The sequence below is a fragment of the Aythya ferina genome, assembly GCF_964211825.1.
Source record: "Aythya ferina genome assembly, chromosome: 5".
Classification (NCBI taxonomy): domain Eukaryota; kingdom Metazoa; phylum Chordata; class Aves; order Anseriformes; family Anatidae; genus Aythya; species Aythya ferina.
Genome location: NC_140301.1, coordinates 44573097 through 44598276, shown reverse-complemented (window position 1 = coordinate 44598276; position 25180 = coordinate 44573097). Strand labels below are relative to the sequence as shown.

The 25180-nt window shown below is 38.6% G+C and overlaps 2 protein-coding genes across 14 annotated transcripts in view; both read left to right on the top strand.

Moving 5' to 3' along the window:
- Positions 1-10402, top strand: part of CARS1 (cysteinyl-tRNA synthetase 1) — a 34028-nt gene extending 23626 nt beyond the window's left edge. For all 3 annotated transcript variants that reach the window (XM_084519715.1, XM_084519714.1, XM_084519713.1), the window contains 6 exons: positions 1324-1405; positions 4984-5064; positions 5422-5489; positions 6883-6942; positions 8240-8323; positions 9360-10402. In XM_084519715.1, the coding sequence (XP_084375841.1) occupies positions 1324-1405; positions 4984-5064; positions 5422-5489; positions 6883-6942; positions 8240-8323; positions 9360-9494 (510 nt within the window). In that variant the 3' untranslated portion in view covers positions 9495-10402. The remainder of the gene's footprint in view (positions 1-1323; positions 1406-4983; positions 5065-5421; positions 5490-6882; positions 6943-8239; positions 8324-9359) is intronic.
- Positions 10403-15189: 4787 nt separating this feature from the next.
- Positions 15190-25180, top strand: part of NAP1L4 (nucleosome assembly protein 1 like 4) — a 31880-nt gene continuing 21889 nt past the window's right edge. For 5 of the 11 annotated variants that reach the window (XR_014693443.1, XR_014693444.1, XR_014693445.1 and 2 more), the window contains exons 1-8: positions 15652-15752; positions 17481-17521; positions 19672-19703; positions 20888-20949; positions 21831-21930; positions 22541-22682; positions 22777-22863; positions 24425-24550. Coding sequence is in view for 7 of the 11 variants with exons in the window: in XM_084520632.1 (XP_084376758.1) it covers positions 19690-19703; positions 20888-20949; positions 21831-21930; positions 22541-22682; positions 22777-22863; positions 24425-24550 (531 nt within the window). In the remaining 4 variants the exon portion in view is untranslated. Of the gene's footprint in view, positions 15280-15651; positions 15753-15856; positions 15865-16647; positions 16753-17458; positions 17522-19671; positions 19704-20887; positions 20950-21830; positions 21931-22540; positions 22683-22776; positions 22864-24424; positions 24551-25180 lie in introns of those variants that run through there. The other 6 variants (XR_014693446.1, XM_084520634.1, XM_084520636.1 and 3 more) reach the window with 4 other exon arrangements.

The window sequence follows — 25180 nt, the reverse complement described above, 5'->3', positions numbered from 1 at the left end:
ACAAGCATAATTACCACGGCTCATTGATCGACTTGAAAGGGAATAGGAGACATGTGCAGTCAGAAAACCTCAGATTCCATAGCCTCATTTTCCAAATGACTTAAGCATTTCTGTCAGGTTAGTTATTCTGGAAATAAAAAGCTTTCATCTTTAGATGTCTGGTATATATAATAAAGGAAGGATGGCACATGCTTTCCTGATGCCACTTCACTTGCATGTTGAGGTAGTTTCAGTGTAAAGAGGGTAGCAGAGACATGGCTGTAGCTCATGTAGTTTCCAGGGTCTCTTCTTTCCGCCAGACTTAGCAGAACCACTTTCCTTGTGGTTGTGAAGATGATTGTGTAGCATTCACATTTACAAAAAGTTTTATCTGAGCCCATCAGGTCCTTTCATGTGGGTACTTCTAGAGCATAACAGCCTCTCTGGGCTGTGAATTGCACGGAAATATGTCACAGAGATTTAACAGATGGGAGAGACACTTGGAAACTGTAGGTGAAACAGAAGTGAGTGTTTATGTTTTTCTCTATCTCTCCCCCACGCTTCAAAGTAATTAAACTTTTAATATAAGCAGTCCCCTGGGTGCCCAGCCTCTCCTCCTGGGATTCCAGAAATGTGATGGCAAACAGCGCTGATCTGTAATTGTAAGTGTTCATTGCATTCACAGACAGCTAGCTGTTGCTCTTCACTACCACTGAAAGCAGGATTCTCAGGATGACTTGTCTGAGCTTTCATGAGCAGCAGTTATTCACACCTGAAATACTTCAACAGTAGTCTCCCCATACTCTGTGTTGAGAAGGGAGTCATGGGGGGAGTACAGACAACTGCACTGTGCTGGAAGCAGATACAGTAAGGATATGCTGACATTTGAGATCTGTTCTAATGCAAATAAGTCTTAACATCAGCTTCACTTGATTTATTTGTGACAAGCACTTTGACCTAAATAAGACAACATGGAACATGAAGGGGCAAATTCATCTGGGTGTAGCTCTTCAGCATGTCTTCGGCAGCTGTTTTTACCCCTGTGTACTGCGTTATAGCCAGCTGGGCCATAGCATAACCCTGTGGAACTGATGTATCTGTAACTGCAAAGAGAGGAAAAAGGAATGGGGAGAGGCAAGGTGATTTTATCAGCCCAAAGGGAGAATTGTCAGTTAATGCAAGTTATCATCTCTCCTTTGACATCAATAGAGAAATGACACTTTATTGATACATATCTGCCCTGAGGGTCAACATCTATCCAAAAGTACGTAAATATGAAGTGGATAAGGACCTGTTTTAAATCTAAATTATGATTAGCTAACTGTAGAAATAATTACCCTACAGATTGAATCTACAGTGATGCCATACCTACAAGTTCTCTCTGAGTTCAGAGAAGGAGTGCGACAAATTGCCAGAGAGAAAAAAGGTGAGAATTTACTTTTTCCTGTGTTGTTGCATATGAGATTTAGGAGATGTGGGACTGGGAAGGACAGGAGGATCTGGGTGTTGCAGTCTCTTTGCTTAGAAAATAAAGGTAAGGCATCTTTAAATCAGAGTTGCTTTGAATACTTAGGTCTCTGCTACATGTCTCTTTAATTTGGGAATCATTTACAGGCTACTCAGCTCATTTTATTTTAATTGCTTAAAGACTAAAAGTTCAGGAATGAAGAGGATGAGCTGTTGTTTCTCTAGTTAGGGCACTCCTTGCTTTCTTGATATGAAAGTAGTAGCCATCATCTCCTGCAGGGAGAACATTCTCTTAGAAATGTAGATTGCTACACAGTGGTAGCGTCTGTGTTTAAATAGGCTGAGATGTTCATTCTTAGCTGTTAGCACAATTGTTATTGTGGTATCCGAGATGGTAATTCAGTGTTCTCTTTTGAAAATTCATCTGGGAGTTTCCTAGAAGTCGTTGTGGGTTCCACCTGACACACACACCCCATCCCATTTTTAAAAGCTTTGACTGTGCTGTTTTATTGAATAAACAGTAAGTGTATCTGATACACCCTTGATATGACATCTATAATTCCCTTGCATAGGTCAGAGTCAACTCTTCAGTGTTAACAACCAGTGAGATAATCTTATCACTTGTTATCTTAATGGCTTCTTTAGAGTGGCGTCAAACATCAGCATGGTTCACTGTGTGTAACTGCTCTGGGTAAAGAAAAGTAATGACTTAGTTCACAGCAGAATAAACAGCTCCTATAAAATGCGATGTTTTGTCATTCTGCTGATTGCCCAGCAAAGAAAACTGCCCTGCAATGTGGCTGTTCCTTTCTATGGTATTGGGATAGTCAGTTCTCTGTCCACTGTTCAGCTTTCTGAGGCTCAATTATGGAAGAGATGAAGGTGCAGGCCAAGGGTTGCTGCTAAAATGTGCAGTGCTTAAAATCCAGCATCTGGGTGGAAGCTCTTACTGGCTGAATTATTAGCTTTGAGATCTTTATTACTGCTTATCTTTAACCATCTCAGAGTCACTGCTAAAAGGGAGAAAGAACACTTATCTACTAACCCAATCTATCTGTTTATATTTGTGTTTCCTCCTAAATGCAAGACTTTGTATCAAAACCTGCTACTGAATTGAGTTCATAAGGGCAACATACAAGGCTCTTCATGGTGCGTTTGGTTCCTTATAACTGTGTTGCTATTTCTCAGTGGATACAATTCCTTACTTCAGTAAATAGGTAGTAAGTCTGTTCTTTGAAGATAATTTTCCCCTGAAGAATTAATAGCATCTACTTCAGCTAAATCTTAGGTTCTTAGTAACTTGCTGTCTGCTTCTTCCCCCTGCTCCCAGCCCCCCGCCCCCAAAAAAACACAGGTGATAAGCAGAGACGCAACAAGAAAGATAACTATCTGTAGAACCAGAGGATGTTTGGATTGCAATTGCTTTGACAAATTTATGTGTAGTTAGCAAACCAATAAAATACTAATCCTTCAAAGTTACTGCTAGATGTAGCACAGGATACAAAATCTTGTGATTCTTCTTAACCTTTCTTAGCGGAAATCCTGCAGCAGCCATTAGCATCTTCCTGTGTCTGGTGCCCATCCATTGTACCTTGGCAGAACTGTTGCATCATTCCTGAACTAGCTTGGACTTTCTTTCTTCTCCCCTTCTTGCCTGTTCCCCCTCCTTTCCTTAAAACTTAATTCCTTTCTCAGTGCCTTGGACAACTGTATTACTGACAAATGTTGCTATGACATGAGATGATGATTTTGCGGGTTATTTTTGCAGAGTGCTTGGGCAGGTAAGCAAGTAAAAAGCTGGGATGTAGTAAGCCTTCTCTAGTCCTTTTTACTGTCACCAGCCTGACTTTCTCTGCAGCTTTGCATATACCCTCTCTGCAAGCCAAAACTCTTAAATGGGCAGTCCTGCCTGCAAAGCTGCCCCTCACAGTAGTAACTGAACTGTCGTAATGGAAACCAACAGTGAAGATGTGTTTTATGGCCTTGATGAATTGTGAAAAATCGTTGTTAGTAAAACTGTTCCTGTCTCTACATTGTTCTTTCCATTCCATAGTTCAGTAAAGCTCAGAGGAGTTGTTTCACGGGTTTGGGAATAAATTTTAGAGATAGCTTAGTGTACATTTGATTGAGAAGTTAGATTTGTGATGGCAGAGTTAAAATGAATGAAGAAGTAAGTTATCTTTATTTTGAAAATTCTTCAAAGTGTATTACATTAATTTCCCTGTCTATTAGGTTAGCATGTTCCTCCTAACTGAAAGCAGGCTCTTACAACTAAGATAGCTTCCTTCCTTGCAGTTCATAGCTTAACATTTGTTACTGTCATCTGCTGCATTGTGTGACTGAGATTTATGACAAACTTTTTAGGGTTTATTTATTGCTTACATGAGGGGATCTTGCTATCTAATTGGTGATTTGAGAGGCTTTTATGTAATGAAAGCAGTAAAGAGCAGGATAAGATAAACAATTTAATTTGTCTGGTATTTGTATTGGCCTTCTGTTGCAGTAACAACATTTAATTTCCTCCATTTTGTTTTCCTAACTGATACGTGTATATTATTGTTTCATTTCTACATGTGGTGTATTTGTCAAAACTCAACTTTTGGCAAGCAAGACCTTCCTGTCTTGTAAAGAGAGGAAAGAAATTACAGTGACAAATCTGACTCAAGAAACAAATGAGAGAACTAGTTCAAAAAAATAAAAATAAAATATATATGTATGTATACAGTTATGATTGATTTTTATGAAAGTAAGGTTCTGTCTTGCAACACAAAGCAAAAGGGACATTCAGTGAAATTTGGAACTTAAAAATTATATATATTTTTTTTAATCCAAAAAATTGTCATAAAAAAATAAAAACTCGGTAAAATTTATTTTAGTGGGTATGCTGCATATTTTTTGTGGGTATTTAAAATATCCAGAGTTGTAACACAGTATAAGTATTTTGCATGGAGTATTGAACTTACACTGCAAGGAACACTCTGTGTGCAGCATTGGATTGTAGGACTAATTAACGTCCAATCTACTCCAGTTCAGTCATTTCCATGCTCCTCATTATATGAATCTGTTGTGTTCTAACAGTGTAACTTTTTTCTTCCTAACGTGAAGTGGTGAGACAGAGAATTAACAGCGTGCTCATGTAAAAGAGAACAAACAAGTACAGACTTAAAAGTTCCTGTGTTTTTTTTTTTTTTTTTTTTTTTCCTTTTAAATGATTTTTTTTTTTAGTAAGGAAAGGTTTTCGGACTTATATGGGATTATGGTACTGAACTGAAATTCTCATTATGGTTTTCAGGAACAATAGCGGTATCTCAGAGGAAATGTATGAATTCCTGCAAAGAAACATGCTTCCTCTCTCTGTAACTGAAAGAAGGCAGAATTTATTTAAAAACATAAATCACTTTAAAACAAAAGACCTTTCTGTGCAACCTATGTGAGAGAGTGGCAATTTCTTAACTGCATTTAAATAAGTATGTATCAGGATAGAAGTATACTTTCACCAAAACTTGCTTAACTGAAAGTATTTTTTATGCTCCATAGTAACTGAAGTGCTGCAGTTGAGTGATGCTCTTCGAGATGACATCCTTCCTGAACTTGGTGTTCGATTTGAAGATCATGAAGGTACCCAATTCTGTATCTTGTGAACTTTTAGGTATCTGTTTTTATAATCTTATTTTCTTGTGGGAAAACGAGCTGTCAAGACTAGTATTGAATAATCCACCATGCTCAAGGACTGCAAATCTATAGCGTAATGGATTTCCGTTTTCACGTACATATTATGTACGTGTATTTTGGAATATATAGAGAATAAAAATGTTTATCACAGTCTTTTTCTATAGTACCTAATTGCTTAGTCTTTTTTAAGTAGTCATTCTTCTGTATTTGCATTCAGCTTGAGAAAAAATTATAAGGTAATATAAGGTTTATCTTTCACTGTTCAAGCATTGGAAACTCATTCTTCTGTTTTTGCTTCTTCAGGACTTCCAACTGTGGTTAAATTAGTGGATAAGGACACATTATTGAAAGAAAGAGAAGAAAAGAAAAAGGTTATTATTTTAAGCATTCAATTTTTTTTTTATGTTTAAAGTAATGTAGAACCTATGCATTTCCCTGATAATTTGTAAACCTAGCAACAATAATAGAAATAATACACCAGAGTAGATACTAAAATTAGAATGGTGTTCAGGAAAAGGATTTTTCAAATAGCAGCTGCTAGAAAATTCTTTATGGGATGTAATGAATACCTCTGAGGTGTTTTTGTTGTTGTTGTTCTTTCATCTTAATTTAATTAAGGGATGTTGAGTATTGCATACATATTGTCATATCTCTCTGAAAGAATGATTCCAATGAAAAATTGATTATGACTTTTTTTATCTGTACAAGTGAAATTGACATTTTTAATAGAACTAGAACGTGTTTATTTGCTATTTGAAAACAAAACGCACCGGCTAAATATTAATGTAGCATGAATAAGTGAGATATTCTGGGTGTAAGGGCAAGACGTTACATGTTGCTATGTAAACGTCGATTTACGTATGAATCATAAATCACATACAAAAGGTCTGTACAGATACCCTCCTGTTTGCACTTCTTAGTGTTAATGTTTGACTCTGTAGTGTTTTAAAATAATGCTTTACATATCTGTCTTCAGTTTTAACAGATAAAAAAAACTCCATCATGACTAGAAATGTTTGGAAGACTTCCCAATATTTCTCCTTCCCTGTGGACTTTTTTTAAAAAAGGGAAAAATAAGTCACGGTTGCAGCCAGTTCCAGGTGTTTTCATCAAAAAGGCATTTGAGGGCAGTTCATATCTAATTGATGAGTAGAAGCTGCAGCTAGAGTACCTTTTCCCTGGAAACACAGTGCTATGTTCAGTACTGGCAGAACCCTTAGAAAACTAGTGGGTCTCCTAAGCAAGTACAAGATGCTTTTTTTTTTTTTTTTTTTTTTTTTTTTTTTTAAAGGTTTTTTAACTTGGTTAAATTTGGATAGTCGTTTCCCTAGGAACATCAAGGGATGCAACTACTTGAGAAACTGTAATATCTTCACAGTTTGAGGCAAGAGCTTAAAATATCAGAGGAATATGGTCTTATTAAAGACATTTGCAAAACATTTTCCCTGTGAAACGGCAGGATCACTTCTTTTGCAAGTTTTGTATTCTTTCATAGGTGTACGCTTTGCATGCAAAATACATTCTGAACAGTTAAAACTGGTTTAACTGTGAATAAAAGCAAATGAAAACAAAGTCTTCCAATGGGAAGTATCAGACAATCCTAATTACAAGGCATAGTGTTTTTGCTGTAGGTTACGCTGCCAGTTCTGTCTGCAATTAGATATCCAGTGGAGCTAGCTAGCCGGCTCAGATTTATAGAAAACAACAAAATGATGTAGTTACCTGAAATAGTTACCTTTTGCTCATTAACGCTGTCTTTCATAGATTGAAGAAGAGAAAAAAAGGAAGAAAGAAGAAGCAGCCAGGAAAAAACAAGAGCAGGAAGTAAGTGTTCAAATTCCTTTAATCTGGTTTTGAAGAAAAGTGTTAATAGCAGTAGTCACGTGCAGGAAAGACTGCATTAGAACACATTCTCCCTACACAACATTAACTGAGCCTCCATTTATTTAGTTTTCTACACTTTCCTTCTCAGAATGGATTTGGCTTGCAATTTAGATTTGAATACTCATCTCCTTGATGGCTGTTATTATAGAGCAGCCATCTTTCAAAACAAGAATGCAGAACCTGCTCAGATCTTGTAGCACATATTTCATTCTATAGACAGTATTACTTTCGTAATTGACAAAGTGGTATCTTACATACCTGTTAGAGAAGATTTTGGTTGTGTCACTTACTATTTGGTTCCCTTTCCAGTGTCACGGGTATACATGAAAAACAAGTTGTCTTATCTTTGAGACTCACTCTGTTCCCTATGGTTCCCTATGCTTGAACTCTGAGATGTAGTGTTTTGTAAAAGTGTGTTTAGTCTCGCTAGGTGGAATTGTGATCACTTAAAGGTTTTAGGCTTTGGGTGAAGCTAAAGTAGGTGAACTTGGAAGAGGAAAACATTGTTTGCCATGCTGATGACTCTAACAGTACAGGAAATGCTTTCTTGGGTTAAAAGAGGAAGTAAACTTTTAGAGTGTCACATACAGAGGGAAAAAAAAAAAACAAATAAGTAGTTATAGTCCAAGTAGTTCTCCTCATTCTTTCAAGAAGGTGATTCCCTTGTATTGGGCATAAATTACTTGGAAAGGATTCTGAGATGTACTTGTTCACAAATAAGTGAAAGTTCAATTTATTTTCAGTGCAACTACTTGCATCCAGATCCTGCTGTGACCTGCACAGAAATTTGTTCTTGCCAGCAGGGAATTATGTCGATAAAGGTGGTTCCCTTTGCAGTGAGATCATTGCTTAACTTGTTTACAAATAGCAGTATTTGCTTTGTATTTACACTTAAAACACTAAGGAACCAAATGAGCAGAAATCGGATGTAGTTTTCGGAAAGTATAAGCAAGTTATTTTGCGTTTCTGCAACACAATTACTGTATTAAGTTGTTCTCTGCAAATTTAAAACATACACTTTTTTTTATTTTCCTAGACAAACACAGCTATGATTTATTGAGTTGCTTCTTACTGAAAGTTTCTTTTCACATGATAAATAATGGTGAATTAAATGTTCTTTGGTTTGCAAACTATTTACTTTTCCATTTGCACACATTCAGAGATGGCTATTTAAAAAAACAGCTTGTTAGTAATTAATTGTGATGCTAATGCAGTTAATGCATGCTTTATATTACAGGCAGCAAAGCTGGCAAAAATGAAGATTCCACCACATGAAATGTTTAAATTGGAGCGTGACAAATATTCTGTGTTTGATGAAAATGTAAGAGACTTCTCTTTAAATAGGGAGTAGTTTTCCTACCCCATCTGTACATATTTGCTTGTATGTGTACATACCTGATCCTGTTCCAAAACCTCTAAGGCAGTGTTATTAATGTAGGGGAGGGAGGGAAGGAGAGAAAGAAAAAGCAGTATATTGCCTTGCACATACCTTGCACTGGGGAGCAAGGCTGTCAAACCATTAGTCATTTCAAGGGTATTTTCATTGTACAGTGGTCTCCTTTGGCCTTCCCGTTACAAAGCAACATTCCCTGAAGATTTGTGGCTAGGAACATGCATAATATTTGTTCACAGATTTATTACCCTGTTTCAGGGCAAGGACTACACTTGTACAAATTCCCTAACTCTTCCAGAACTGATGGAAACAGGCATGTCTTTCAGAGAGACCCTGTTCTTCCATTTTGGTTCCGCTCCCTGTGGCTCTGGTTGCTCCTGTGAGGATAAAAGGCATTACTTGGAAAAGCAAAGCACTGTTGTTTGAGTGCTTGGTCTGGGACATTGATTCTATTTCTGCCTGTCCTCTTCACCCATTCAAATTCAGGCTCTGGGGGCAAGTAAGAATAGAGTGTAAATAAGGAAAATAGGCATGTAAACCAAGGAGAAGGTCCCTAGAAACTGTGATCATACTTTCTCCATCAAGAACACAAATCTCTTCTCTTACTGCTTTTGCTTTAAGCCTTGGATTTAATATGTTAGTATCATTAAAAGTGGTGTTTTAACCATCTGTTTAGGGATTGGTTATTATTCGCTTAACTATAACCATCTAGAAATTAGTTGCCTAAACTTCCCTTAGTACAAGACAGAAAATAGGAAGGGAACATATGCAAGTAGTCCAAGTTACTTGTCAAACTTCTGGGTGACTAAAATTAACCATGATGCACCCTACCCTGACAGTTTGTCATTACTTATGACATTTTCCTCCTATCTTATTCAAACGTGATTCATCTGCAAAGAACAGAATTCTATAAGGAGCAAAAGCAGTCCAAGAATTTATCTTAAATATTATTTTTATATTTCAGGGATTTCCCACGCATGATGCAGAAGGCAAAGAACTCAGCAAAGGACAAATTAAGAAGCTAAAGAAAGTTTATGAAACCCAAGAAAAGCTACACAAGGAATATCTACAAATGGTTCAGAATGGAAGTGCAAATTGACAACAAGAGGACTTGTTTTTTTAGAAGGCGAGTGCTGGGTCACCATTGAAGAATTGAGCATATACTGATGCTCATATTTCTGTTTACACTTTCTATTATGTGCAAAGTAAACATCCTGTTTACGTGGATTAGTAATGTCATCTGGAAAGTCAATAAACATCCATTCATTAAAAAAAAAAAAAGAAAAAGAAAAAGCCAACGTTTAAGAAATTTCCTCACGACAGCAGCGGCAGGTTGAATGGCTGCCAGTTCTTTTTGGGAAGGTGCTGCTCAGTCAGCAAATCCACATGAGGATTCTTATTTATTATAGTTATCCAGGCTTTGGTTAATTTGTCCTGCATACCGATCTCTATCAAATATCCAATGTAGCTTGTATTCTCAAATATGTCACAGTCAGCAAAATTCACTACTAAATGGAAGCAGAGTAATTTGTTCCACAGTAAGAACACTATTTTCCAGATGATTTTAGTATCTTTACATAAGCAGGAAAAACTGGGTAGTTTCCACTATGGTACTCTAGCTGCTGTTATTAAAAAACTTTGTAAGTATACCCAAGACACTTTGCATAGTAGAAGCTCACAGTCTCTTTGTTGCAAAAGGGAACAAACAGATCATCATCTTTACTCAACCTGCAGTTACAACAAGGTGGGTAAGTACAAGGCAAATGTACCTGCACTGAACATAGCCACCAGGCTATGTTCTTTTCCTTAATTTGAAGTTGTAAGCGTATTCGCTTTACCTTAATATATTACCTTCTGAAGTATCAAGATGAACATATTTGGAGTACCAGAAAGGCCTAATAGTATTTTGTCTGGTTTATCTGTATTTGCCTTTGAAAACGTAAATAATGTTAAGGTCAGTAAAGCACATGCATCTTGTACACAGAAAATAAAATCTGTTGTAAAGTACAGGTTGTATGTAATCTTTGTATAGTGCAAAGAAAATACAGCTTATCTCTATTTAACAACCATCTTAATATATCATAAAATACGGTTTACAGAACTTTTAGCTTGCTGTTATTAAGCTGATTAAAAAAACATTTTGCGTTCAGTATTTGATTATTCTGCTAATTTATAATTAATTGTATAAAAGCATGATTAAACTGCAGAGTGGTAGTTCAAAAAAACAGCTACAGCCATGAGGGCAATTTCTCCATCCTTTTGGTTTCTGAACAGAAGAGGATCGGTTGCATTTTTATACCATTCTAGATTTTAACCCCTGCAATATTATCAGGCCAGTGCTGGTGAACTTCTAGCCTACATTTTTTGTAGGGTAACTTACTGGTGTGTGCATAGCATTGTCTTCTCCCCAGTATCATCCCCCATGATGCCTGTGCACTGAAGATAACCATGAAAGAGATAGGATGTGCCTGTGCTAGAGGCACAAGATACTGCTTCTCAGCCATACAAATTTCTCTGATTCCTAGACAGACTCCAGGGCTACTTCTGCAAACTAGACTAGGAATTCTTACCCTGAATCATCTCAAACCACAGTTAGCTGCCTTAACTACCTTCCTTAACATGAACTGCTTCTGAAGTTGCTACTTAATGTCAAATAGTGGCAGTAATTTGCTTACAGAAATTCCTTTTAGGTGATCTGATAGCACTTGCTAACCAGAAACAGCCAAAACTACTGATCACATGACTATGGAGGAGATGCTGTTAATCCATTGCTGTCCTGGATTTGAATTTTCTTAATGATATCTCTGCAACGTCATCCTAGTCCCTCCCTTTCCCCTTACCACATTTTTCTCCATGCATTATGTTCTCAGTGGAATCTAATCTAATTCCATGATTTATCTACTACATTGGTGTAGAAGATCTTTTTTTTTCCCCCTTCTGAATTGCTTCATTTTGTTTTTGGGTCAACTGCCCTTTCATAGGTCTTAGGAGCGCTTCAGGGCTGGTGTCTTCTGAAGGTTCTGAGCTTTCTTTCTATATGCTTCCCACATGCACGTACTGCTTCCTTCCTAAATATTTTTTAAAATTCATAGTGAGTCACGTCCCTGTAGCTCAAATAAGGGCCTCTGCTGCATTTATTGCCTCATTAATGTCTTATTCTAACTCCAACATTGTTTAGCTTATGCTTTCTATCTCTATGTTGTGTCTTATTTTTGTTTTAAAGTAAGATGATTTGAAAGAATCCTTATCTGAAGCATCAGTGCTGCTAAACTCATCTTTCTTTTTTAGTACAGCAGAAACAGCATTCCTGATTTTGATTTCTCAGTGCAGACAATCAAAAGTCTCTTTAAAATCAATTGGATACTTTTTGCACACATCATAAAAATCAGAGCCTTTGAAATCCTCTCCTCTTCAGGCTCACCTTCTATGTCCTGGGTCATCTTTGTTCTTCTACAGAGGTACTTAATTTCTCCCTGTGTTGTATAGTGTTTTGCTATCTTTTTTTTTTTTTTCCTAGTTCTTTTTTCTAGTTTTTATTCTATTTTTTTCTCTCCTTTTCAAACTTGGCTTCTCCACTTCTATAAAGCCCTTAAAGCCTTCCCACACTTGGAACTTTTCTTCCCATACCTGTGTTCGACCTGTCATGATTTTCTCTTCCTATATGTCTCAGCTGTCCTTGGAAGTCAGCATCATCAGCAAGGAAAATACCTGCTTCATGGAGCATCTGTGAGTTGACAGGCCTAAGTCTTTTCTATTTTAGAAAAAAAGTGAAATTCACACGAAATGGCAGCTCATCCTGTAAGGAAGCTGCTAAAATATTTTACTTTAATACACAAGTGGGATTACTTCACTCTCTCCAAATAAAATGAGAGTGTTGCCCACATGTGGAATGCCTTATTCTAAAAGCAACAAAATAAAAATAATGACCTTGACAAGGAGTCATAAAAATGGACTTGGTCTCCTGAAATTTGTAACAAAAAACAAGGTTCAGATCAGTTACTAGCACTCTGTAGCTACAATCTAGAAAAAATAACAGTATGTATGCATAAAGTTGTGCAGAAGGAAAACTTGCTAGCAAATAAAGAATGCTGCAGCCAGGCTTAGATGCATGTCCTTTTAGAAGACTTTTTCAGTGTAGCTGTGCCAGTTGATCTGTGGAATCTCTGAAATGTCTGGCACAATACCTTTTTCCCTGGCAATCCATCAAGGTGTCAGTTAAGTGAATTACACTGCATTTGCTTAGTGGGAGAGACTTGGCAACCAGGAGAAGAGAATGCAACAGCAGTGGCCCACATGCAGTGTCCTAGTCACCTGTCTCAGCCAAGAAAAGGGAAAGGACAGATTCCATGGTATTTATTTTTTTAATTTTATTTTAAAATGTGCATGTGTGCATACCCACAGACTTGAAGAAGCAAGGATGAAGTATGATTTTGTAAGCGCTAAGAAAATTAAAATCCCAATAGCAAAATGTTGAATTTATTTTTTTTAGTACTTTCTGGGACAATGCACTGGTAGAAAAATCTGTAAATTGGTCAGTGTGATCTTGTTGCCAGTGCTCTTTACAACGTTAAACTAAGGAGTGCCTAACTACATTTAAGATGTTCTATTCAATCTTTTTAGCTTAACAGTTGCATTTGCTTTCTGCTGTTCCAGGAAACCACTGATGCATCTTAGATGTGCAAATAAGGAAATCTCTGCCACACAAAATACATAACTTCAGCTTCTTTTTCTACATTCTAAGCTACACTTAAACACTATAAAGTCGTGGTAATTTTGGACCAACTTTAGTTCTCTGATTACGCAATTTCTACAATGTGTAAAGGTATTTTTACTTAGTGCTTTCACAGGGTGATTCCTATACAAGACACTGTACCACATACGTAGTACTTAAGGTCTCCTGAGACAGAACAAATTAATTAAGAAGCACATCAGCTATTTAGTACCCAAGCCTCCACTTAACAATGATCAAAGTTCTTCCTCAGCCTCCAGAAAAAGTCGTTGACTAAGTCTTATCTCTCAAATTAGGTTGTGAATGTCTGGCATCTCACTAAGTGAAAGCAGTTTCCATTAATACCCACCCAAGGGCAGAAGACACAGACATTTTAAAACCAGTTACAGATCTCAGCCTAAGCTTTCTCTCTAGAAGCGGGAGCACTTAGTACATCTGTTCAGCAGCTTTGCCATAATCCCTTCTCTCAGTTTTGGTTTGCCAAGATCTCTTGAATGCTAGGCTGGGTGTTTAAATCAAGCCAGGGTGATTCAGCAGATATCTTCTTGCGGCTCTGCAGGGCAGGAGCACCTGACAGCAAGATGACTCCACAGACTGTGCTTCAGCTATAATCCTAAAGTCTAGCATCATGCTACAACAGTCAGCAAAAATCCCTCACTGATTATGGGAGATAAATGCCTTTGGAGAGGGACACTAAATCCAAGGACATAAGGTAGCTGAAATATATGTTTATTTCAACATACATCAACAGACAAAGGGGAAATAATTCCAGCACTCCAGCCTCTTTGGAAGTTTTAATAATTAATCTAGAAGTTAAATCTATTTTTACAAGGCCATCCTAATTTAACTCAGGATTTGTAGAAGTTATGAGGATAATGGCATTAACAAGTTAGCCACTACTTCATAGGCACAAACTCTGCAGGGCTGCAATGTACTCCTGCAATAGTGGGAAGGAGCAATCAGATCATATACTCAAGCAAAACCTCCTAAACCTTTGTAGGAGACAATGTATTACTCTAAACTTCTTTTGGAAGAAAAGACTTTTGATTAAAAAAAAAAAAAAAAGTTAAAATAACTTAACAAAATGGAGATTGACAGAAAAAAAGCTTAAAAGAATACTTGTCAGCTATGAATCAGCAAGAACAAGAACAAAAGCATAAACATTTTCAGATAAATCCTCCTTTTATAGTCTATGTTCTTCTTTGGAAAAGGGAGAATTAAATGTAGCCACTACTATGTATAAAGTCCCCAAAAAAGAATTCATGGAAGCATGGGGAGGACATTGATCTGCTGATGTTAGGAAAAGGAGTGGTTTGGAGAAACAGGGAAAGGGAAGCGTAAACAAACAGAAAAGCTGAAAATCCTCCCACTGAGCATATCCTCTGGCTCACCAGATCTGTTTATTTGTGCAGTGGGCTCTACAACATTTCTGCAGTTCTTTCGATGCTTGAATGTAATTCAGAATTATCTTATTCCTTAGTTACAACATTAGTACCTATTTAAGTAATGATACGTTAATTATTCCCCTCATTAGTACCTGAATTAATCCAACGTTAAAGTTTTGCTTAGCTAATCAGTCTCGCAATTTCCAACTTTTAACTTGACTTGTGAAAGGACTGTGATGTAATCCCCACTGATTAATTACTGAAATCCAAGACTAAGCAGACCAGCAGAAAAGCATTTATAGAACAAGGGAATCCAGTGACGCCACAGAGGGTTAGGGTTTTTCCTACCAAGTGAAAGGTTACTCGTATAAAGTCTGAGTGGTTTCAAGTGCTTAAGTCACACTGTTCCCAGTACCACACAACATCTTTTGCTTACGAACTGCTAGAAGTCAAGCCAGATTGTTTATTTTATTTTAGTCAGAAGGAATTACATTGAAAATGTAAAGGGATTACATGGAAGTGCTGGAAGGGCTAACGCCTGCATTCCAAAAAGGAACTTGATTGGAAACACCAGAAATGCGTTTTTTGATTAGGCAGCACTCGGCACTTCGATTTACCCCCCTCAGCCCTGAAAGCCGCTGGCGTACAGAGCCCGGCAAGGCGCCGCTCCGCTACAGCCCAGCCCAAACGCGCCTCCCCAGCGCCTGTGCGTGCCGGGGCAGCGAGCCCTGCAGCGCAAGCAGGAGCCGGGCGCTGCCGGGGGAAGCGAGGTGAGGCAGCGCCACGTTTTCGGCTAATCGGACGGGTTATCTGACCTCGGCCGGGGGGAGATGAAGGGGGGGGGAACACGAGGCAGGGGTAGATGAGGCGGGCAGCAGCCGCCATTTTGTGCCCCCCTCGCCCCGCGCGGTCGCTGCCGCTTTAAGGCCGCAGACACGAGGCCCCCCCTCCCCTTTACCCCCCCCATCACGCGCTCGCCCCCCTCCCCTCTCCGACCCGCGCTCGCCCCCTGATTGGCCGCTCGCCGCGCCGCCGGATAGTCAACATGGCCCGCGTGCGGCGCGGCGGCCGCGGCGGCGCTGGGGCCAATCGGCGGCGCTTTTACTGAGGGAGGCGCCCACGCTCGGGGCCAACGGGAGGCGGCTTTGTTGGCGGTCGGCGCAGCCCGAGCGAGCCTGCGAGGAGCCTGGCGGCTGGCGCTGCCTCCGAGGGCGGGCGGGACACGGAGCGGGGCCGCGGGCAGGTGAGGGCGCGGCGGGGCCGCCGCCAGCGGCTCCCGGCCCTCAGGAGGCCGCCGGGCAGCGGCCGGGCTCGCCGGGGATGGGGCTCGCGTGTGGCGGCCGTTAGGGCCTGAGGTGGGGCGGGGTGGGGCCGGGCCCGGCCGGCGGTGGCGGTGGCGGTGGGGCTGCCTGCGGGGAGGGGCCCGGCACCATCTTAACGGGGACGCGGCGCTGAGGGAGCGGGGGGCGCTGCGGGCAGCTCGGCCTCCCCCCGGCCTCCTGCGGGAGTGGGGAGGGCGAGGAGGGAGGGCTGGGGGTGGGGAGCGCTTCTGCCTCGCCTCGAGTCAAACCAGTAGCTGCTGAGGTCAGGCGTGGTGCTTTCGTTTGACCTCATCCAGGGTCTTCCGTTCGCTCAGCGTGCTCTGTACTTTTCTGGGGCTCTCTTTTCGTTTCGCGGCTCTTGTTCTGTAAGCGAGGGCCTCTTTAAAATTTCCTGCTGTTGCATCGGTTGTTTGTCGCACATAATAGCACGTCCTCCGTGGGATTTGTTTGGTTCGTTTCTCTAACATCCCTCTACAGGTAGAGAGGCAAGTATGTAAATTCTGGAGGTGAAGCCAGAACCACTAGGCAGATTCTTATGAAGTCGTCTTAATGATTATTTGCAAAGTCATTTTTATAAAGTCAAAACAGTGTGATCTCAGTACAGCTTTCAAGGTGAGCATAACTGCTGCTGATGTTCAGAGCTTGTGGAGCAGGTTAATGAGTTTCTTCCTCTTGACTGTTTTTTTCATTATTATTTCTAATCTTGCTTACTAAAAGTGTCAGAGACTATTATGCTTGTGGCTTCCCACAGAGTTGCATCCCAGCAGGTCTAAACGGAAGTCATAACTTTCCCTCCTGATTTGTTGTAGTTACAAAAGCAGTAACAGTTGTAGGTAGAAGTCTTCCTGTGAATTCACAAGTGCAGTAATTTTTTGTTTTATGTTCTAGCTGTGTAAATTTAGAAGGCTTTTAGAACAAGAGGTAAGCTCTTTTAGCAGAGAAAACTTATTCTGTGTAGTTTTTTGTTTGTATCTCTAGCTATTAAAGAGACAGGCTTTTCCTTTAAAGCTGCATCCTTCTGGATGTTTCTTGTCCTTACAATGAACTTTTGCTATTGTAGACTGTTGGAAGTATGCACTGAGTTTAGTTTCCTGCTGTTTTAGATGCCTAGTGCCATATGACATTCATTCTAGGCAAACTGTAGCAGAATGATTTATGGGACAGGTGGTTGATGTAGTCCCCTCCTTCCCCTAAGTTTCTTGTCTGTATTAGTTACGTGAAAAGGGTGAACTGTCCAGAATATGTAAGATATGATTTTGGCCTCTTATTGGCGGTGGTAGTGATAATAATATCCTACAGTGCTCTTTTTTTGAGTTCTGGTAGCTTTTTTTTTTTTTTTTTGTCTTTGTCTGCAAACTTTGTTGTCTACAAGCTTTTTTGCTTGGAAGATAACAAAGGCAATAAATAGTAAGGCTCAATGCTTTGCTTCTGTACTTTTTCCATTAACTGTGCACTTAACTTTCTGTCTAAAATCACCTTACTCTCTTCTCGCCTGTCTCCACCAGCTTTCATGGAACAGTTCTATTAGTAATCGGGAGCATTTAAGCCATTAGAAGGGAGTTGTAATGCCACTGGGAATCATAAGCTTTTTTATTTTTGGAAAAGCTTCTTTTACTTTATTGTTCAGTTTATTTCTTTTCATTTTTCAGTTACCAAAGGAACAACTTTGAAGAGGCAAACCAGACTGAAAGTATGTATTTGCACAAGGGAATGATGCCTTACCAATTTTATTACATGTTATTTAGGTAAATGGCCCTTGTCAGAACATGCCTAATTGACGTCTGTTCCAGTGGAGCTTAAGTCAGCTGCTACTTAAAAATTGTGCAAGTTGTGGGAGCTTTACTTCATGCTTCCCAAACAGGAATGAGAATCTTGTCTTCAGCATCAGGGCTGAGAAATAGTTCCCCGCAGGAAACACAGCACAAATAATGGAGCAGAAGATTTGTACATTGAGTGGATTTTTTCTTTTGGCTCTGTCCCTGGGCCAGTGTTGGAAGGGACGAGACTTTGAGGCTAAATTTTAAGTAACGCGAGTCTGCATTTTTAGTTGCTTACTCTTGCTTCCTCTGATAGTGACGAGGATCATGTAACTTGTTGGCTGAACTCTGATATTAGGTCAGTTTGCTCTCTTACCTTCCTAGTCATCTCTTTTTTTTTTTTTTCCATGCTTTTTGTATGCAGTGGAAGGAAAGACTAGCGTATGCTCTTTTATTTCTTCAGCTGTAAGATAGCAAAATTCTCTCCTTTTGCTCCACAGCATGGTTGCTTGCATTTTTACTTTGTCTTTTTATGCTTAGGGCAAAAATAAGTGCTGGCAAAAAAACAAACAAACAAAAAAAAAAAACAAAAACAAAAACACACATGGGTTGCTGACACAGACCTGGTCTAAAGAGCTTGCTTTCTTGTTTGTTCCTGGTCTATGGTGAACTCACATGTTTGTTGTTGTTTGTTTTTTTTTTTTTTTTTGCCTTTTTTGGGAGGGGTAATAGATGGTAAGCAACTATGTTTCCTGTGGAATAATCTAACCTGTACTCCTAGCTTTCCATTTCTGTCTGTTTGTGAACGTGTTACTTTCCTAGCTTAGAGCAGGAATTTCCTTTTTCCAGGTAGGGGAGTGTGTGCATTCTCTGCCACCCATTCTCTGACTGTCACTCTGGATGTCCTCACATTCTCTGGTAGCTGTCTATTGGAAGCCGGGCTATAGGTCAGCCTGCCTGGGCGTTACAGGCTCTAAGAAACCAGACTCATAAGAATGATGTGTTCTTTGTGTTCTTGAACTTGACTTACAAACCCATATCTGTTTTCTTGAGGATTTAATAGTGTAAAATAATCTATACAGTATGTAGTGGTTACTTGGGTGTGCAATGAACTGTGTCTGGAATGAAGGAGGAAAAAAAAAAAACTACTAAAATAGACATACAGGCTTGTGTATGTCAGCCTGATAAAGAAGTTACAGTGAAATAAGGTAGGCAGTCTGGCTTTGGTGTGTCTGGAGAGCTAGTTTAGATTGTGGGGGCTGGTGTACCTGTGTTAGGCTTTGTTCCAGCCACTGCGAACGCTGGGGCTTCTGCTTCCATGTTTTCTTTGTTTTTCCAGTCCCAATAAATAAACTCAAGGCAAATCAGCAAACTGTTGAGTAGAGGAGTCTTCCAGCTCCTGTCAAAAACCTTCTTTTTGGATAAACAATTTTCTTCCCTCCAGTGTTTTGGTTCTATTTATCTGGTAGTATGTTTAGTTTGTCACTCTGCATAGTGCAGAAGAAGCAGCTATTCACAAAAATAGCCCTGATTAGACTGACAAAGGAGACATTCTTCTGCCCAGGTGACATGAGAAAAAAGTCTTTTTGAAGTTGTACTTTGTTTGAACTTTCATTGTTTCCAGATCAGGCATAGTAATACATAGACTAAAAATTCATTATTTACTGTGGTACTGTCAAGGAATTAGAAAATAATATATTTATTTCTTCATCGTCAGGTTTTTATTTTTTAAAAAGAACGTACAGCCAATCTAGGAAACTGATTCATGTTCTTAGGATAAAGACTTATGATCTGGTAGAAGTAGGTTATAAACTGAAATGCGTAACAGGAAAAAAAGTCTAAAAGGGTGAAATGAAAGCACTTAACATACTGTTTAAAAATTGAACAAGTTCCCATTTGGATTGCATGTTATGGGAGCTGTTCACTTTACTGTGAGAGATAACGTATGCTGACTTTCTTAGAAAAAACAGAGGGAGTTTATTTATCTTTGTGTCTTAAACTGTTACATATTTTATCTTCATCTTCTGTGGAGGTAAGCAAGCTACCATTAAATTATTTGTAAACACTGTATTTTAACTTGCAGGTGGATACAGGCACACAGATGGCAGATAACAGGTATGTTGGACTTATTTCGTGAAGTTAAATCTAGTTACAGCTGACTTCATCTGGTCTTCTTGTGGGTGAACTTTTTTTTTCGCAATGAAGAGGGTATTACCAAATTTGAGTAAGGGTAAGATAGTAATATTTTCTGTAGCTGGACTGTATTTCCTTACAGCAAGGAGGAAACGCCCATTTACCATACTAGAAGCTGAGAATGTAGTATATTGGCTACAGAATAACTTTGTTTTGGGGTTAATGTAACTAGTGTTGTGTTGACTCAGTTTTTCATGTTCATGCTGAAATGTTGTAAAGATGTGAAGAGAGCACTGATCTTTGCTGTTTCTCTGATCTGTATGATTGCAGAAAGCACTGCTTTATTTTCTGTTTTTCATAATGTTTTTAGAACAAATAAGTGTCTCTTAAGCTGATGTAAAAACATACGTGATGCTGCGCTTTCAATGCTTGCACTGCATCAGGGTAAGCTGGATAAGTTGGCCTATCCAGTAATTAATAATACCCACTTGAATGTATAATGTTTTTTCTCCTTTTATATCTGAGGTAAGATTAATTTCAGCAATACCCAAGCTGTGTTTTGCAACCTCTAGACAGGCAGGAAACATAGGGAAGGCTTGCTGGCTGTTGACTCATTCTGGGCCCTCTCTTTCCCCAGCACAAGAAGTGAGATGGAAGACACTGGGGGAAGGACAGGGTTGTTTCTTTCTTAAAATCAAAGTGACTGTTTGTTCTTCCTATTAGTCAAAACAACTTACTATACTAAGTCCAAAGAGCTTAGAGCAGTCATTTAAATTGCTTCCTTACCTGTATTCTTTCTAGTGGTTTTTCTTTTATCACTTACATTAAAAGGATGTCTTGTGTTTTCACTTGTGAGTAATAACATTTCCCTGTTGAGGATGACCCGGTACAGGTCAAAGGCCAGACATTCACTTAAAGGAGATTAATTTATCTGTCACATAGCTATTTTTCCATCTTTTGTTTCCTGTTCATCACAGGAGAATTAATTTCATATCCAAACTTCAGAGTTTGAAAAGCTCGAAGACATAAGCATGTCTTCTAGTGGCATACTTGTTTACTACAGGTCAAGTTTTATAAACACTGAAAATTCAGTGTACTTTTGTTCTTAAATATTAATGTTTTTACGAAGTGATGCTTTTCTAATGTTACGTTTTTAATTCTTCTAGTAAAGCAGAAGATACTGCTTCGGATTCTGTGGACGCTGCTAAAAATGCAAGTGACAAAAAAGGTAAGTACGTACTAGTAGGTAACGCTACAAAGGTGGAGTAATGCTATTGCCTTCTGTATTGAAGCTTCTTTAATAAAAAATAAGTAATTTTAAGGAAAAAATACACCTATGTAAAAATTTCATCAAGTTAGTGTGTGCTGTGCAACTTACTGATTTTTTTTTTGTTGTTGTGTCCTCTCTGGTGAGAAGAGTGGTGGGAAAGAATGGAAAGATCAGGAAAGCAAATATCTGCATGTTACGAACACCACATGAGTCTTATTAGTGATGCTTTTAAGCTCCTAACCAGAAGGTGTGACCTCTGGAAAAAAGTCTTCTGCCAACTCTTGTGATATCTGTTTGAGGAGTCATATAAGTTGTAAAAGTGTCTTGATATAAAAATTAATAGTTGTCGAGGAAGTGCTCATAGTGCAGTGTTGCTTTGTTGTACAAAGCTCACCAAGTTTGTCACATGTTTTCAGGAGTAAGACTAACTGGGAAACACTTTTACAAATGTCTTGAAAGTTTAATCTGATGGTTCGGTCGCAAATTCGTGGCTTACAAACTAGACCTAGTATAGAGAGGACATAGAAACTTGTATTTTGCACCTTCTTAGAAGGGAAGACAGGAAATCTGCTTATGTCATCAATGTGCTATTTGATTTTTAGAAAACAAAGATTTGATACATTTCTAAACAGAGGAATGAGTTTTCTATCACTATCCGTTCTTACCATTCTTAAATCTGATCGTGAGGTAACTTTGAGTTATTAGTTCCCTATAGCAGTGATATTTGAGAAATGGAAAATAGCAAGTATTTTTGCTGTGACACAGTAAGACTCATAATATGACGTAAGTGCTATAAATATATTCAGATTTGTTTTAAGAATGGGTTTCTGTCTTCATAGAAAAGCTGGCAGACCAAGTGATGCAAAATCCACAAGTTTTGGCAGCCCTACAGGAACGACTTGACAACACAGCGCTTACCCCTTCAAGTTACATTGAAACGTAAGTATAGCACATAATAAAATTCTTGAAAGACTGAAAGCATAATAAAATGATACTACTGTATAATTAAGGTAGGAAATTGGAGCAAATGACCTGTTAAGTAAAATGTTGACTTTAACTGTGATTCAGTGGCCTACATCTGGAAGAAAGAGTCAAGTTTTAATTTACTTGCATGAAATTTAAAACAAGATGTTGCCCTGTGTAGTGTTTTCTGTAGCTACTATAATTTTGGTTTGAAGTATTTTTTCCATCCTACCTTGTTTCCTTTGATTCGTATTCTGTTATTGTGTGCTGATTTTTTATAAAACTGTTGTCTGGACGTGGTGGAAAGGTCAGGACCTGTAAAGCTACTCTTTTAGCCCTAGTTTAAAGTTTCCTTTTTGAAAGGAAGATAGGCTTATGCTTCAAGTTTTGCCTTTAGCAGAAACTTTGGCCTTTATTTCTTTATTGAGCATAGCTAGGAGACTATTTTAATTTTTTAAAGTTAAGTTAAATTAATTTTTAATCTATCAAAATTGCATTTAGCTTATATGCACCCTATTTCACAGGGAAATATTAAATAATGGTAAGGCAACTAGTTTTTAAACTTAAAGAAGTATGTATTTTTTAGTTTACCAAAAGCAGTGAAAAGAAGAATTGATGCCTTGAAACAACTCCAGGTGAAATGTGCCCATATAGAAGCTAAATTCTATGAAGAAGTACATGATTTAGAGAGAAAATATGCAGCACTCTATCAACCTCTTTTTGATAAGGTGAGAAGACTAAATGTTTCTTACAGCTGCGTCAATTCTGTTTGCATATACAAAATTTTACTTATGCCAGTTTTGTTTTTTTTTCCTACCATAGAGAAGAGAGTTTATTAATGGAGAAGCTGAACCCACAGATGCAGAGTCAGAGTGGCACAGTGAAAATGAGGAAGAAGAAAAACTAGCTGTAAGTACAAACTGGGTAATGAACTGGAGATGTATAGGATTTTCAAAGTTAATTCTTGTACAGCATTTCCCGTTGAAGATTGATCTTTTGGAGAGAAAAATGTTTTACCAGTAATGTGCGACTGTGATGAACACTTTCTTAGGTCCTGTGAAAGCTTCTAAATGCAGTTTAGGTTTTTTCAAGTTTTTAACTTCAGCAAATTCTTGCTTTTGTTTGCACTGTTCGTAATCTGTTAGCAGCATCATTCTGTTAATGGGTTCCATTCCGGTGCTACATGATAACCCCAAGGTAATAAAGGCTGGCTGTTTGTCTGCCTGTTCTCTTTATTTTGGGGGGACATAATTTAGCTTAAATATCTAGAAATATAAACTAGACACAGGTATCTCTTAGTTGTAAAATGGAATTGACCTTATCTAATGTATGCTGGCTAGTGGATTCTTTCTTCCCCAGTGAGTAGGAACTCTAGCTTTACAAAGGATGATGTAATGGGTAGGCTGCCTTTTATTTTTTATTGTTGTTTTTTGGAGATGGATACTCACTGATTTTTTAAAAAATTATTATCTTTAAATAACAGTGACCTACTTAAGGTGACAAATGTGACATTCTGTCAGGTTTTCCTTGCATTTTTCCCATGTTACATCTCCATTTGGTTTCCTTTGGATGCTGTTTTATATACAGTGCAAATTATTCTTTGTTTTGACTAGTCTCATGAGATTTAGCATGATGCAGTACTCAATGTGTGGAAGCAAAAAGGTTTCTTAGACTTTGTGTGAAGGCAGCATTGACTGGCGATATTCAATGCAATTATAGATCAGAAACATGTCTAGATGGCAAGTAAAATGCTGCTTCATATTGGCTAGCCATAGCCCAAGCAGCTGCTGTTTAGAAGAACTTGTGTATTTGCTGCTCTCTAGTGGTGTAAATACAAAGGTGCAATATGAATTCATACCCCAAATTCCTTGTTTCATGAGCTAGAGAAGTAACTTGGTCATTTTGTTTAGGTGACGTTTGACATCAGTTATATGTACAGAGTTCTGCATCACACAAAGTTATTTGTTCAGTATTAATAATGAAAAGTAACCATGGTAAATCAACTTTGCTAACTACCCTGCAAAATTGGGAAGGTAGGACAGTTTAAGAGGGCAGAACTTAATTTTAGACTTTTAGGTAGAATTCTGTCAATGACACGTGAGGCTACAGGAGAGAGATGAATACGAAAAAATGCATTTGTATTTTTTCTGACTGTGGTAAAGATGAATGTGCTTTCCTTTTTTTCCTGTTTGTCCAATTACAGCAGCTGTCACTTGGTTATTTAGACTTTGTACAAAATAATTCCAAATTAATTGAAAGGAAACCTGAATTGATTGTTTATGTGCTTATTTGTGTAAATGAAACTCATGCCTATTAATGCCATTTACAGAGAAACAATTCAGATTTTTAGAAGTCTTATAAAAACAGCTTCAGAGTTAACGAATGCTTTGTACATCTACTTATGTTTATGAAATAATATATTGAGAAGTTGTGTTTTTATTTCTTAATTGTTTCTGTATTTATTTCACAGGGAGACCTGAAAAATGCAGTGGTAATAGAAGAGAAAGCAGAAGCAGAAGAGACAAATGTCAAAGGAATTCCAGACTTCTGGTTTACTATCTTTAGAAACGTAGATATGCTAAGTGAATTAGTACAAGTAAGTTTGCCTTATGATAAGAGTAACTTCTGTCATATGTTAAATGGCTGCTACTCTTTCCAGTTACTAGTGAGTGCTTGGAACCTTGTGCTGCACTTTGGTCAGGGTAATTACATCAGCATGGACTGAGAGCAGTTCTGTGGGGAGGGACTTGAGGTGCTGGTGGATGGAAAAAATATGGACATGACTGGCAAGGTGTGGGGCTCCCAGTATGAGAAAATACAGACCTGTTAGAGCAGGTCCAAGAAGAGGGCTCCAGAAATGATCAGAGGGCTGGAATGCTTCTCTTGATGAAAGGCTAAGAGATCTGGGGTTCTGTAGCCTGGAGAAAAGAAGGCTCTAGGGAGATCTTACTGCTGCCTTTCAATAAAGTGGGCTTATAAGAGGTTTTTTACTAGGGTACAGCAATAGGATAAGGGATAATGGTTTTAAACTGAAAGAAGGTAAATTTAGATCAGATATTCGGAAGTTCTTCATTCAGGCTGTAGGTGAGGCACTGGAACAGGCTGCCCAGAGAAGCTGTGGATGCCCCATGCCTGGAAGTTTTCAAGGCCAGGCTGGATGGGGTTTTGTGCAGCCGGATGTAGTGGAAGGTGTCCCTGCTCATGGCAAAGTGGTTGGACAAGATGG